Here is a 14797-nt window from a genome sequence, read left to right as displayed (position 1 = left end):
TTTCCCCAGGAACTGGTGTCATTACTCAGTTTTTGAACACTGTTTTATCCATAAACTGCTCTCATTATGCTGTTCTTGAATCGTAACAATGTGTGTGTAACAGGAGACTTCACCAAAACAGATTATCTAATTTTTAAAACAGATGAAACTCTATTTTTTTAACTCAAACAGTTGGTTCAATTTGGGTTTAGTTATTTGTATTAGAATGTTATCATGTCTTTTCCTTGTTTAATAGCTCGAATGTTCGTTATAGGTATGGAACAAACAGGTGAAACACAACAACAAAAAAGGGTTAGAGTTAGTTGGAAGGATCCCAATATTGTCAAAACTTTCTTAGAAAGTTGTATTCTAGMGGTTGGGTTRAATGGAAACRAGGGTGCTAGCTTGAAGRCACTTTCGTGGAAGAAAGTTGTCGATACTTTGAAAAGCACACATAACTTTGTTGTTGATCGAAAGCAAATGAGGAACCATTTTGATTACTTGAAAGGAAAATATGGTGCTTGGTTGAAGTTAAAAAACAAAACCGGCAATGTTTATGATTCTTCTACAAACACTTTTAACTTGACCCCCGAGGAATGGGAGTTGGAGATAGAGGTCGTTTTCTAACTTTAGATCTTTTTTATTTCGATTTTTTTGTTTTGAGTGTCTATTTATAAATGTTTCTTTAACACAGACCAATAGGTATGTTGAATCATTGAGGACTACAAGTCTTCCATATCCTGACTTGTGTGCACGCCTATTTGAGGGTGGTATGTCCACGGGTATTGGAGGCTATGGACCGTCATCAAAAGACTCGTTGCCAACTACCGAGCCTTTTCTTGTCATTGAGAAAGAGATCAATGTCTCAAGTGATCAAGCTCCCGTGTCTTCAACACCTTGTTCATCCCGTGCTCCGGTTGAGAAACAAAAGCATAAAAAGACTACGAAAGCCAATTCGGAGCTTGATGAAAAGCTTATAAAGTTTTTGGATACTATGGCATCGAAATATGGGAACTCTGCGCTTGTTAGTTATGAGTCATGCCTAAAAAAATTGAACGAGCTTGGGTGGGCAAAAAATGATCCCTTGTACCGTATTGCCTTTTCTCTTCTTACGGACAACCGTAATAGAGAAGCTTGGATGACAATACCGTCTGAAATTGCCAAAGAATGGGTGAGAACAGTTGGGGCAAAACAAGGATATCAGTAAAGATTGGTGCCACGTTTTTTTGGACATATGATGTTTTTTTTGGAAGTAGAACATTTTTAGAACTTTTATGTTACTAACTTGTGAGGTTTTTGGATACAATTTGGTGCCACGTTTTTTTGGACATATGATTTTTAATATGCCTCTTTATTTGAATAGATATGTTGACTTTTGAGGAAGAAATGATGATCGTAGTACTAATATATATATATATATATATATATATATATATGTAAAACGGCGGAGAAATGCCTCAGAAAGAATAGAAAGAATGCCCGATAATACTTCGACAATGAGCGGATATGCGTACACCCAAGAACTATTAACCGGACCTAGTACGCAATGTCAAGAGTTGATGCGCCTTTCACGTGAAGCATATATATTGTTATGCAATTATTTTAGACAAAGAAATTGGGTAAAAGACGGTAGACATGTTAGTGTTGAAGAGAAAATGACAATGTTTTTGACGATGATCGGCCATAACGAGCGTTACAGAGTGATTAAACGTAGATTTCAACGCTCTACAAGAACTGTTCATATTTGTTTCCATGAAGTTTTACATTGGTATGATGGAATTCGCAAGAGAAATAGTGGTGCCAACAACTTCTGATACAACTTTAAATACGTCAAGTCATCAAAGACGTTTGAGAGAAATATTTCCGGTAATATTTATTATTGACATTTTAAAGTTGTATATAAATACACACACATGTATTTATTAATCTTTTTTCTGTTAATGAAGGGTGCAGTAGGTGCTCTAGACGGTACCCTTATACATGCAATTGTGCCAGCTAGTCATCAAACTGCTTATAGAGGAAGAGGAGGCGGTCGATGCTATCAAAATGTTCTAGGAATTTGTGATTTCAACATGATATTCACTTTTGTTTGGGCTAGATGGGAAGGTATAGCGCATGATTCTAGAATACTTAGGGAAGTTACTTTTAACCCAAGATCTGGTTTTCCCTTTCCACCACAAGGTATGTACCATTCTCAATTTGTAATTTGTTTTCTTATTTGTATATTATACGATTGATGTGGGTGGTTTTTCAGATAAATATTATCTTTGTGATGCTACCTACGCCAATGCTCGTGGATTTTTGGCTCCATATCGTAACACAAGGTATTGGTTGGCAGATTTTCGACGTCGACGTACTTTGACTAAAGAAGAAAGGTTTAATCATGCACATGCCCAACTCAGAAATGTTATTGAACGTGCTTACGGTGTCTTGAAAGCGAGATTTCCGATATTAAAGAAGATGACTCCCTTTCCATTTACAACACAAAGAAATGTTGTAATTGCTTGCTTTGCAATACATAATTTCATCAGAAAATATAATATTCAAGACCAGTTGTTTATGGAGTGCAATGAGGATAGTATATTTAACAACGAAGAAGAAGTCGAAGAAAATGGAGAAGAAGAACTGGACATTTCCCAATGGGGTGCTAATAGCACTCAATATATGGCTACTTTGAGAGATGAAATTGCGAATAGTTTGGTCAATAATGTTTGAACTTGGATTTTTGTGTTTCAACTTGTATTTGAACTTGGCTACTTTGTGTTTGAACTTGAATGTTTTAAGTATTTTATGAATTTATGTTTTAATTTTGGATGATATCAATGAATTTATAAATTTATGTTTTGATATTTAAATATTTTATTTTTCAGAAATATCATTTGCTTAAAAAATAAACAACAATTTACTAAACAGCACATAGTTAATCCTCAAGGGTAAATTGGTCATTTCTGTTATTCAGACCGTTGATTCAGATAGAAAAGTAAACAACAACATAAATTTATCCAGACAGCCAAATTTATCCAGATAGACAAATTTATCCATACAAGACTTAATAGAAAATTTGGTAAACAGCCCCTAAATTATATTTGGTTAATAGTTAATTATTTTGTTAGAACTCGATAATTATCCTAAATATATTTTAGATTTTTTATATTTTAAAATGAGATGTTTATCCTCTATTTGATTATTTTTATCCACAGTTAGTTACACGAATTCAAACATGAAGCTTTAATAAATTATAGTAATGCATGGTTTTTAAAAGTTTTTATCAAATATTTTATAATATAGATATATAATATAGTATAGAATATATATATATATATATATATATATATATATATATATATATATATATAAAATCCCCAAATCTGAACTTCTCATATCTAATCCCCAAATCTGAACTTCTCAACCGGATATATCTTGCTTCCCTTTTCTCCATTCCTTCTTGACAACCTCACTCCACTTGACCTCCAATGAATCTGACTTGATTTCTCTGACATTTTGTGGTTTCTATTTCTATCCCTCGTATTCCTGTTATTTAAGTTCAAAGTCATGAAAAGGTCCAAGATTACGAGTATAGAATACGAAATTCAGCAGAAAAAGTTGTTTATTGTGCAAGGAAACTTGAAGCAATGTGGTTGAGGATGAACCTGAGGTGAACCAAAAATAAAATGCCGATAAGGGCTGTGCCTTTAGCAACTCTTTTCATCAATGGCACTCTGCTGGGCTTTTTCTCCATGTTAACAGTTCCATTGTCGTTTCTCCCATTTGTGTTTGTTTCCGCCAAACTGTCAATGTCGTCTTCTTTTCTTTCACACTACATAACCCAATAAAAGTGAAGATCATTAGCTTCTGTAAAAAAGGGTGTTCGCTAACCACTGCCCTGGTCCCACAGCCATCATGGATACATTGCAAATTGGCAGTGCCCGGGCTTGAACCAGAGACCTCACACCCAAAACTCTACTGCTATCTTTCCTAATATGGAATGGTTTCAGCAGTATCGCTTTGTGGGTTTATTCCATGCTTTAAATTGTATAACTACTTATGGCTAGAGTACAACATAAAAAGTGGGACTGCTGAACTCTCCTCAAGAATATGAAGATACCTTGCCAGCAGCTTTACTTCTATCTACAGCATAGCAATGAACATCGTCACTTTGATTAGTGCATAGTTGATCATCTTCTTTCTTCACAGTGCCAAAACCTTTACTAATCCAGCAAGGTTGACAGTAAGAAGAAATTCCATAGTGATGAACAGAATATGAAATATGTGGTGTGGGGCAGATTCAGATCAGAACCATAAATATTTTGAGAACTCGGAAACCAACTATTCATGCTTTATTCACGATAAATGTCGTGATAGATATTCATGATGAAAATGAGTGATATTCATGATGAATAATTATTCATCATGAATAATACATGAAATAGTTGGTTCCTAAGTTCTCAAAATATTTATGGTCCTCATTTGAACTTTCATCTATGTGGTGTAGGCATACCTTTTCTACCAATCTCCTGCAATATTCCAGGTTGATGCTGTATGAGACAATCACATCTTTCACTTGATTCAACCGTCATGCGATAATTACATATACCATCCACTATGTAAGTCGAATTTGAATCAGCCATTTCAACACCCTTCATCAACTTGTCATTCACCCCTTTACTTACCAAAATTTCTTGGATATTGTCTGTAATATTTGTGACATTATCCTTCACCAACACTAAGGAATCTCCCAAATGTCTTTGGGTCTGAGATTTGTGATTCAGTGATTCAAGATCTTGATTTACTGACCTGTACAAGTTTGCATCATCCGCACATGGTGAAATAGAATCTATAGAATTTTCTAGCTTTGTTCCAAACTGGAATATCGAAGTTTTGAGATCATCTGGCTCAGACTTGGCATCAAAGTCAAAGTCAATTACACGGCCCCCTACAGAGCTCACACTGCTTATGGAAGATGGCTCTATATCATCAGGAAACTTCCTCCATATTCTATACATGGAAGCGTTGGGTGTTGTATTTGAATTATGGGTTTCAGTACCAATACATGAATGGCACAAGCAATTCGCAGAGATATGAACAGGAGCCAGAATTCTAAAGGAAAGACTATTTGATAAAGATATATGATGATTGACTTCCCCCATGTTCGGCGTACTAAGAGCTCCATGACTAACATCAATTCTCTCTGGTTCTTCATCATGCCAAAAATCTTCTCCATGGTTTATGGGTGTGAACTCATCACATATCATCAATCGTGATTCACAAACAGGCGATGAAATTCCATCCAGTAGATTATCACTACTAACAAATTGCAAGACAATGGATTCTGCTGATCCTGGTATGTGAGCAAATATATCCATTTTTTGCTTCTTGGTATCAACCTGTTGTATGCTTTGAGTAAGAGCATACTTATCGACTGCCTCTGGTGACTCGCCTGACTCCAAATATAGATAATCTGCATATGAAGTGTCTGAAAAATTACTTTTTTCCTCATCAGATTCTTCAAGACATGACTTGTCCTCTTGTTTAAGTGATGCAGAGGAACTTTTCTACAGACAAGTTGAGAAATAGTACTTTTAGCCTATTGATTTTGAAGTTTTATCAACAATTTTGGACACATATAAACCTATAAGTACAAAATTTCTTCATAGTAAGAACTCTAGGAAAGCTGCTTGTTTTCAGAACTTCTAGATTGGACAATTATCGCAAAGCCCTAAAACAGAGAGGTTAAGTTGTCAGTAGAAATTAGAATACCTGCCTGAATCTCAATCTTGCATCTGTACTTCGTCTGTGGGTAACACTGCATGTCGATAATTCCAAGCTTCTTCTGATGCATCCAACTACATTTGTGGGCATGGCTATTGTTTTGGTAACATCATCAAAATCTGGAACCTAGCACAATAAAGTTTGTTAAGTGTCATCATATATTACATTTCTAACTTTTCTAAGATCGTCTTTCTAGTACATTGTGACTTGTGGGTAATAACGATCAAGTTTCACAAATGTTATTCAAGACAATAACATTTTACAGTGAAGAAATGACTCCAAATAGTAATTTTCGTTACAGTAAAGCACCTATGAACCAACCACCAACAGCAGGGTACTATCAGCAGCCGCACACCCTTGCATGCATTCACCAAGAAACTTAAATAAACATTTTATATCTTCACATGGATTCACAAATTTTTTGAAGTTGATAACCACTTGACAGTAGAGGATACAACTTAATATATAGTGAAAAATTAGTAGCATAATACATACCGTGACAAAAGATTTATAAATTCACTACACGGTTTTCAACAGCAAGTACCAAATGCCCATGTCTGGAACACGTTTTTCACATGGGAAATAACGATTTCATGGAGAATTTTAGTGATCATTGCTCAAAATTTTGTGCAGTGACTGCTAACTATTAACACCCTCATATGCCAAATACTAGGTTAGAATCAAAAGGTCTATAAGCATCAGTGATTGAAGGGAGTACTATTTCATATGAGTAAGCACTAAGAAACAAGGTGAGCTAGCATCAGACGTAATATGTAATATTACTCACATTTAATTGCTTAGACCTGGCTTTCTTCGATAGAGATCGTATACACATACATACTTTTCGAGTGCCTCTCTTCTCCACAACATCAGATGGGGAGAAAAGATCCACACCACTCAATCCCAAAACCTTACATACCTGCAACAAAGAAAAAATGAAGTTATTGTCATCTTTACTTAGAATAAATTCACATCAATATGACTTTTCAGAAACACTATGACCCTTTGGCATACTTGCAACGAATCAAGGTCAGGAAATGATCAAAAGAGTTCTTTTTCGGGGAGAATGTAAAAGATAGAAACCAAACACTACTATCACTTTTACCTGGCAAAATATCTTTTTGATTTATTTCCACACAGTTCGTTTAGCTCTTTTAGATTATTCAGGTTCTTTATAAAGTAAATCTGCTGCCTAATATTTCCCCACCATTTAATGGTATTTCCTCTTTATTTAATTGTAGTATAAATTTATTTACAGACAACTCCTGGTGTGCATCACCTAGGTCTTAACATGCATGGTATAGTAATGCTATTCCTCCATCCCATAGACCAAAGTATGTGTACTGTTTTAAGATTCAAACGAAATACTTCTCAGCTTTGAAGATGACAAGAATTTATTAATTAACTATTAAAAAGATAAATGATGTTAAACGATGCAAGTGTTAAAATATAAGCTAGACATTACTGGTAGTTAATATAGTTATTATGTGACAATTAATAGGTCGTTATGGTCTGGTGTAACCACCACCAGTTCGAACATGTGTGTTTGTTCATGGTGTGGTTTGGTTTAGTATATATGTATGTATTCTGTGTATGTAAACGATTTGATGAAAGTCCAGATAATGAAATATTGTGTTTGCATATATATTCTCTAACATTTGGTATCAGAGCCAGATCACTATGGCTTCGAATATGAACAACAACAGTGGAATTCAACAACTGCCGAAGTTAACAGGGAGGAACTATCATAATTGGCACATACAGATGAGGGTGTTATATGAATCACAAGATCTTTGGTCGTTTATTGAAAATGGTACAGAGAATTGGTTTCGGTGAAGAAACCACTCCTCAACAGGTTCTTGAAGATAAAGAAAATAAAAGGAAAGATAGCAAGGCTCTATTCCTTATGTTTCAAGCAATAGATGAAAATATTTTTGAGAGAATCTCGACAGCAAAGACTTCCAAAGAGGCATGGGATATACTTCAAAGAACATATCGAGGGGAAGAAAGAGTAAAAGTGGTACGTCTACAGACTCTACTATGTGAATTCCACAATTTAAAGATGAAGGAGACTGAAAGTATCGAAGAATACTACAATCGTGTGACCATACTGATGAATCAACTGAAAATTAATGGAGAAAACATTGAAGACAGAAGAGCTGTTGGGAAAATTTTAAGAAGCTTGACGAGAAAATTTGAATATATCGTGGTTGCAATAGAAGAATTGAAGGATCTATCAGATTTGTCTCTGGAAATTTTGTTGGGAATCCTGCAATCGCATGAATTAAGGTTGAAGAAATTCGATTCACAGCCATTAGAACATGCCTTTCAACTACAGAATAGTACTCAAGGGAATTCGAGCAATAAATCAAAGTTTGGTGAAGGTTCAAAAGAAGACCACAATGAAAAAGGAAGAGGACAAGAAAACCAATGTCCCAGATTCAATGTTATCACTGCCTAAAGTTTGGACACACAAAACGTGTTTGTAGAAAGAGGATTGCAGAGGAAGAAGGCAATTCAAGTTTTATACACAAAGAGGATAATAAGGAAGAATAATCAATGTTTATGATGCTTGGTATTCAAGAATTACCTTTGAATGAGATATGGTATTTGGATAGTGGTTGTAGCAACCACATGACAGGGAATAAAAAGTTGTTCAAATTGATCTAAGAATCTTATAAGAGAGAAGTTAAGACAGGAGATGACAGGAAATTGGAAGTACAAGGTATTGGTGAAGTCTTGATTAAAACCAAGAAGGGGGATAAGAATATAACCGATGTATACTATGTTCCTGGACCCAAACGTAACTTGATAAGTGTTGGACAGTTGTTATTAAAGGGATATGACATCGAGAGGGGTTAGTTGAAATCAAAGATAAGAATAAATTGCTCCTGGGGAGAGTATATATGTAATATGACTACAAATAAAATGTTCCCAATAAAGTTTAAAGATGAAGACTTTTTTAGTCTGCACACAATAAGTCAGAATCCATCAATATTATGGCATCACAGTTATGGACACGTGAACTTTGATTCCTTAACTTATATGTGCAGAAAATGATATGGTAGAGGAATGCCAGCCATATGTAAGGTAAATGAAATATGTGAATCATGTACTTTAGGAAACATTCACGAGAACCCTTTCCACATGATAAAGCATGGACGGTGACTAAAGTATTGGAATTGGTCCATTCAGACGTATGTGGACCAATGCGAACAGTTTCCATAGGTGGCAGCAGTTACATATTAACGTTTATTGATGATTTCAGCAGGAAGATTTGGACCTACTTTCTAAAAGAAAAGTCTGAAGTATTTGGAATGTTCATAAACTTCAAAGCTTTTGTTGAAAACCAAAGCAATCAGAAGATAAAGTGTTTAAGAACAGATCGTGAGGGAGAATTCAATGCTGTTCAATTTCAAAAAAAAAAAAAAATGAAAACGGGATACATCATCAATCGACTACCAGGTACACCCCACAACAAAACGGGGTGGCCGAAAGGAAGAATCGAAGTCTATTAGAGATGGCTAGGAGCATGCTTAGAAACAAAGGTTTACTTGATATCTTTTGGACACATGTTGCATATATTATGAATAGAGCATCAACAAAGGTTGTTCCTAAGATTACTCCACAAGAGGCATGGTGTGGACATAAACTAGGTGTTGGTCATCTTAGAATTTTTGGATGGCCTATTCACACATTCCTGAACAAAGGAGAGGAAAATTAGATGATCATTCAGAGAAAGAAATATGTGCTGGATACAGTGAGCATTCAACGGCGTACAAGTTGTATAACCCTATTACAAAGAAAGTGATAGTAAGTAGGGATGTAATATTCGATGAAGATAAGACTTGGACAAGTCCTATTGAAGACAAAGATGGAGTAAATGTTGAAATTCACGAAGACAATCAGCAAGGCTTCGAAAATGAAGAACAAGAAAACAATACGAACCCACAAAACGAAGTTAGAACACTTTCTCCTATAAATAACAGTGCTGCCCATACTCCTACATCAACATCTTCATCTAGTTCACCTCCAAGGAAGTATAGAAGTATGAAAGATTTGTATGAAACTACTCAGAGATAAGATTATGATAATATAGCAGATTTTGCACTCTTTGTAGATGCAGATCCACTAAATTTCGAGGAGGTTGCTGCGAATACTAGATGGAAAACAGCCATGGATGAAGAAGTGAAAGCAATAACAAAGAATAATACATGGGTACCGGTGGATTTACATCCGGGAAGAAATAAATAGGGGTTAAGTGGATTTATAAAACAAAATTGAATGAGAAAGGGCATGAGAAAGGACCCGTGGATAAATACAAGGCCAGATTAGTTGTGAAAGGTTACAAGCAACATTTTGGGACAGATTATCAAGATGATTTTGTTCTTGTGATCAAACTTGAAACTATTAGATTGGTATTAGCATTGGCTACAATTGAAGGCTGGAGTGTGCATCAGATGGATGTAAAATCAGCCTTTCTTAATGGCTACTTGGAAGAAGATGTATATACAGATCAACCGCAAGGGTATGTTAAGAAAGGTGAAGAAATGAAGGTTTGTCACTTAAAAAAGGCTCTATATGGCCTACGACAGGCCCCACGAGCATGGTATAGTAGAATTGAAAGGTACTTTCTGGATAATGGTTTTAAAAAGTGCACACATGAACATACTCTCTTCATAAAAGACCAAGAAGGTATGCTTCTTATTGTATGCATTTACGTAGATGATCTTGTCTTTACAAGTAGTTCACATGAAATGATAAAGACATTTAAAGATTCTATGAAGATCGAATTTGAGATGACAAATCTGGGTTTGCTTCATTAATTTTTGGGAATTGAAGTTCAGCAAACAAGTGATAGGGTAATGATTTCTCAGCAAAAGTATGCATAGGATCTGCTTAATAAATTTAATATGAAGGATGCAATCACAGCAAACACTCCTATGGAATTTGGTATGAAGTTATCTAAGAACTCAAGGGAAGAATGTGTGGATCCTACACTCTATCAAAGCATGGTAGGCAGTCTCATGTATTTAACTGCTACTCGTCCTGATAGAGTGTTTGTTAATAGTGTGATAAGCAGATATATGGAAACTCCCAAAAAGAGTCATTTAGATGCTGCTAAAAGGATTATGAGGTTTGTGAAAGGAACTACAATCATGGAATTGTATATATTAAAACTAATAGGGCTGTTTTGAAAGGTTATTGACAGTGATTTTGGAAGTAACATGGATGACAGCAAAAGCACATGTGGTTATATATTCAACCTTGGTTCGAGAGCCATATCATGGCAATCAAAGAAACAGAAGGTGGTTGCACTATCATCCGCCAAGACAGAATCCATTGCTCTTTCAATGGCAGGGTATCAAGCCTTGTGGTTGCGTGGTATTCTAAAGGAATTAAGGATGGGACAGGCTGAAGCTACAAAGATTATGTGTGATAACAGATCAGCCATTGCTCTCGCTAAGAATCCTGTGTTTCATGGTCGAAGTAAGCATATACGGATCAAATATCATTTTATATGAGAGCTTGTTCAAGACAACAAAGTTGAAGTGGAATTTTGTGGAACTAAAGATCAGATTGCAGATATTCTCACGAAGGCATTGCAAGTTGGGAACTTTGGAAGATTGAAGATGGAATTGGGTGTGGATCAAGTGTCTAGCTTATAGGGGGAGTGTTAAAATATAAGCTAGACATTGCTGGTACTTAATATAGTTATTTATAGTTATCATGTGACAGTTAATAGGTTGGTTATGGTCTGGTGTAACAATCACCGGTTCGAATAGGTGTGTCTGTTCATGGTGTCGTTTGGTTTAGTATATATATATATATATATATATATGTATTATGTATATGTAAAGGATTTGATGGAAGTCTAGATAATGAAATATTGTGTTTGCATATATATTCTCTAACAGCAAGAAGTGGAACTAATAGGCAAAGTATCAATAAGTCATGTGTGGTTTATGACAAGGAGAGGAAATAATGTGGACAGCACTAGGGACTAGAAATAATTTGCAAAGCGAGATTTATTACATTGTAGTTCTAAGCATACAAAAAATAAGAAGCTTGCCTTAAAAAACGAATCAATGTTGGAGTAAGGCCTATATCTCCCACTGCTCTTCCTTGTATCAACTGGTATAATCATATGATCTTTAAAATTGTTGAGCTCCATATATTTAACCAACAACATATTCCATAATGCTTTTGAAACATCAAATCTGTGAAGTCAAATAAGGTCGTTTCAGTCATAAACAAATAATACACTTCTTGGCCATACATGTCGATTCTCTTTACCACCTCATACATTCTCTAAAGGTTACCATATGCTGACTTTGACTTCAAGATGAACCAATTTTAGATTTAAAATTGATGAGTTCATTTCTGATTTAAGAAGTTGTTTAATATGAATACAAGCAGGTTTAGATTAATCTGAACACTCACATACAAGCTGTAAACTGTGGAACTCTCCAGTTTTCATTAATCTTCAATAACATGGGTACACAGAAAACAGCTACATCTTTCATTTTTTTTCAAAGCATTTACTATGTCAACGTTTACATCCATTTACATCTTAGAAAACTAATGCTCCCCATATTTGAATAGAAATACTATGCAACACAAAAAAATGCCATATCAACATAAAGGGTAAGAACCTACAGCAGCTTCCCATCAGAAAGTAGATCACATATGCTTAGTAGCTCATCAAATCTTGTGTGCAGCACTTCTCCAAGCCATATTCTTGCTTGAGACTAAATCATATAAACGAGAAAAATCAGATCCAGCATTAAAAAATGAAATAGTTTAGGTTACACTTTACATATATATGTGCCCAGAAGCTAGAAAGTACATGAAAGCAATTCACAGGAAAATTCTGCATAATCATAACTAAATTATCTTCTGCCCTTTTTTTCCCAGTTTCCAACTTGTATAACTCTTGTAAACCTTAAAGAATGTATTTTGAACAATATTTGAGTTTTGTTACAGGTTGTTGCCTTATTCATATTCAGTTAGGTTATTCCATATATGCAGCCTAATGATCCACATGACCATCTGTCACTCAATATGACATCCCTAGTGTAAGCATCACGTTTGGCAAAGATGACAAGACCTGTTGATCCTAGTGACCCCGAATGGGGGAAATTAAACTTAAATGACAGGTATAAATTATCCTAGACCTCATCAGCACACAAACAATTGGATTTCAGTTGGAAACCTAAGAATCTGATAACAAAAAGGATGATGAGAGGAAAGCAAGGTTAAGAAAATTTTCACCGTCTTTCATGGCTTATGCTAGTTTCCCAATTCGCATGAACTTGTCTGTTAGTCTTTTCCAAAGGGGGCTTCTCCTCTAGGTCAAGAAGACTGATGCTTTCAGTTTTATAACTTCATTACAAACTACAACTACATGGTTTTTGTTATCCTTATGTAAGCATCTCTAACTTTGAATATCTTTTTCCTTCTTTGGTAAAACTCAAAAAGCAACATTCATAATGGAGTAGATTCTTTCAACTGGGAAAGTTTAGTTCCAAAGCTTCTTGGTAAAATAAACAAAAAGTGCACGGTTTTCAGTTAAAAATCTTTTGGTTCCCCCAAATCTTGGATGTGATCATCTCTATTATAAACCAGAGATTACTAAAATCTCTATCCTTCTTGGATTTGAGTTGAAACTAGAACTTAAAGTGGGTTATAATTCTTGGGCTTATTTTTGAACCTAAAAACCATTGAGCTTTATGGATGGTTTTATTACCCCATTCACCTGAACATTCTCGCCTATCTACAGATAGCAGGATGCTTCCAACCTCGAACCATTTGAAACGGAATTGCTACTTTTTTCTTGTTATTCATGAAGTGGTATTCCGACTCCAAACAAAAGGTTTTATCGGGTCCAAAAATAAGTTAAATGCAAAAATGGGTTCCTCTACGAAGCTTCTTTGCCATTTTCTCGCTTGGCAGTTTTACAAATAGGCAAAATTTTGAGGCACAAAACTAAAACCATATCAATTTAGGATTTTAAAACCCTGAGGTCAGAATTCTTGAAATCAAAGTGGACAAGAAATTCAAGAAAATATGTATAATCCCATCAAAGTATACAACATTCAAACACATATAAACGTGGTTGGTTTTAAGTTGCAAGGAAGTTTATATCAATTTTACATCAAAAAATTGCTTGGCTTGATCTCAACAGTAAAAAGGTAATCGTCCCCAGATGAGCAACTACTCCTAGTCATAGTGTACACCATAGCACACACAGCCACACAGGGACAATAATACATTAATACATACACCTGGCGGGTGAAAAAGTAAAAGAAAAAATACCTGTAAGAAAACATCATCAAGCTCACGAAAGCTACGCTTTTCTGAAGATGAAGAGGATGAATCATCAATACCCATGGCTGCTACATCGTCAGCCGAATGAATTCATTTACAAAATGGAAGTGGGTTCTCCGCAAGACAGGCAGAAAACCCAAGTGAGATAGTGATGTGATTATCGACAGATTAGTATGGTGCAAGAATGGAGACGCGGTATTGAATTTCAACCCATAACGTCATCTTCAAAAAATAATAAAGAAGAGTACTTAAACAAAATAATAATTTTGTCACCACCTTCGGGTTATCCGCCAGTTAAACTCACCATAAACGTGGCGCGAAGGTTACCTGTTACTCCACCTAGCTCGAATTTTTAGGCGTTATCCTTCCATTAAGTTACCTGTAATTCATGTATTTTTTTTAATTGTGCCGCTTCAATTTTTGTAATTACCATTTATATATTTTAATTCTCTACTTACCGTAACATTTATTTTATCAAATTATTTTTTAATTAATATAATACATGATATATATATATATATATATATACTAGGTCCGATCCCGTGTATTACACGAGGTAATTTGAAAAAATTAAATAATGTCAAGAACTTATCTTACAGATATGAATGATTATCGAAAGTACGATACTACTTCAGACTTGTACTTTTGAAACAACTCTGAAGTATAACTCTGAAAAATGACTTTTCAGACTTGAATTTAGAAATGAAATTATATCAAT

General features: G+C 35.0%; 2 protein-coding genes across 4 annotated transcripts; one reads left to right on the top strand and one right to left on the bottom strand.

The window, feature by feature from the left end:
- The first annotated feature begins 255 nt into the window (after positions 1-255).
- On the top strand, positions 256-2694 carry LOC112504677. Its single transcript, XM_025108624.1, has 4 exons — positions 256-594; positions 674-1150; positions 1926-2160; positions 2234-2694. The coding sequence occupies exons 1-4, from the start codon at positions 256-258 to the stop codon at positions 2692-2694; spliced, it is 1512 nt and encodes a 503-aa protein (XP_024964392.1).
- A 637-nt stretch (positions 2695-3331) lies between these two features.
- LOC112504676 lies at positions 3332-14298 on the bottom strand. Of its 3 annotated transcripts, XM_025108621.1 has the most exons (9): positions 14068-14298; positions 12409-12500; positions 11822-11969; positions 6536-6667; positions 5737-5874; positions 4478-5531; positions 4085-4182; positions 3630-3796; positions 3332-3510 (listed from the first exon to the last, which is right to left on the bottom strand). In XM_025108621.1, the coding sequence occupies exons 1-9, from the start codon at positions 14140-14142 to the stop codon at positions 3363-3365; spliced, it is 2052 nt and encodes a 683-aa protein (XP_024964389.1). In that variant the 5' UTR covers positions 14143-14298; the 3' UTR covers positions 3332-3362. The 3 variants fall into 3 exon arrangements, with proteins under 3 accessions (XP_024964389.1, XP_024964390.1, XP_024964391.1); XM_025108622.1 differs by lacking the exons at positions 11822-11969; positions 12409-12500 and having other exon boundaries at positions 14068-14288; XM_025108623.1 differs by lacking the exons at positions 11822-11969; positions 14068-14298 and having other exon boundaries at positions 12409-12493.
- Between the last annotated feature and the right edge of the window lie 499 nt (positions 14299-14797).

This window comes from Cynara cardunculus, unplaced genomic scaffold (assembly GCF_001531365.2).
Source record: "Cynara cardunculus var. scolymus isolate 2C unplaced genomic scaffold, CcrdV1 Un_Scaffold_6488, whole genome shotgun sequence".
Lineage (NCBI taxonomy): Eukaryota > Viridiplantae > Streptophyta > Magnoliopsida > Asterales > Asteraceae > Cynara > Cynara cardunculus.
Note: the sequence above shows the minus strand (reverse complement) of the source record. Positions and strands in the feature narration are given on the sequence as shown.

Excerpts from the sequence above, each read along its gene's own strand:
- LOC112504676 (XM_025108621.1), bottom strand. The coding sequence starts at position 14,142 with ATGGGTATTGATGATTCATCCTCTTCATCTTCAGAAAAGCGTAGCTTT. Across the intron at positions 6,668-11,821 it reads ACATTGATTCGTTTTTTAAG|GTATGTAAGGTTTTGGGATT; the intron begins GCAAGCTTCTTA and ends TCTTTGTTGCAG. Across the intron at positions 5,875-6,535 it reads CCAGGTCTAAGCAATTAAAT|GTTCCAGATTTTGATGATGT; the intron begins GTGAGTAATATT and ends TTATTGTGCTAG.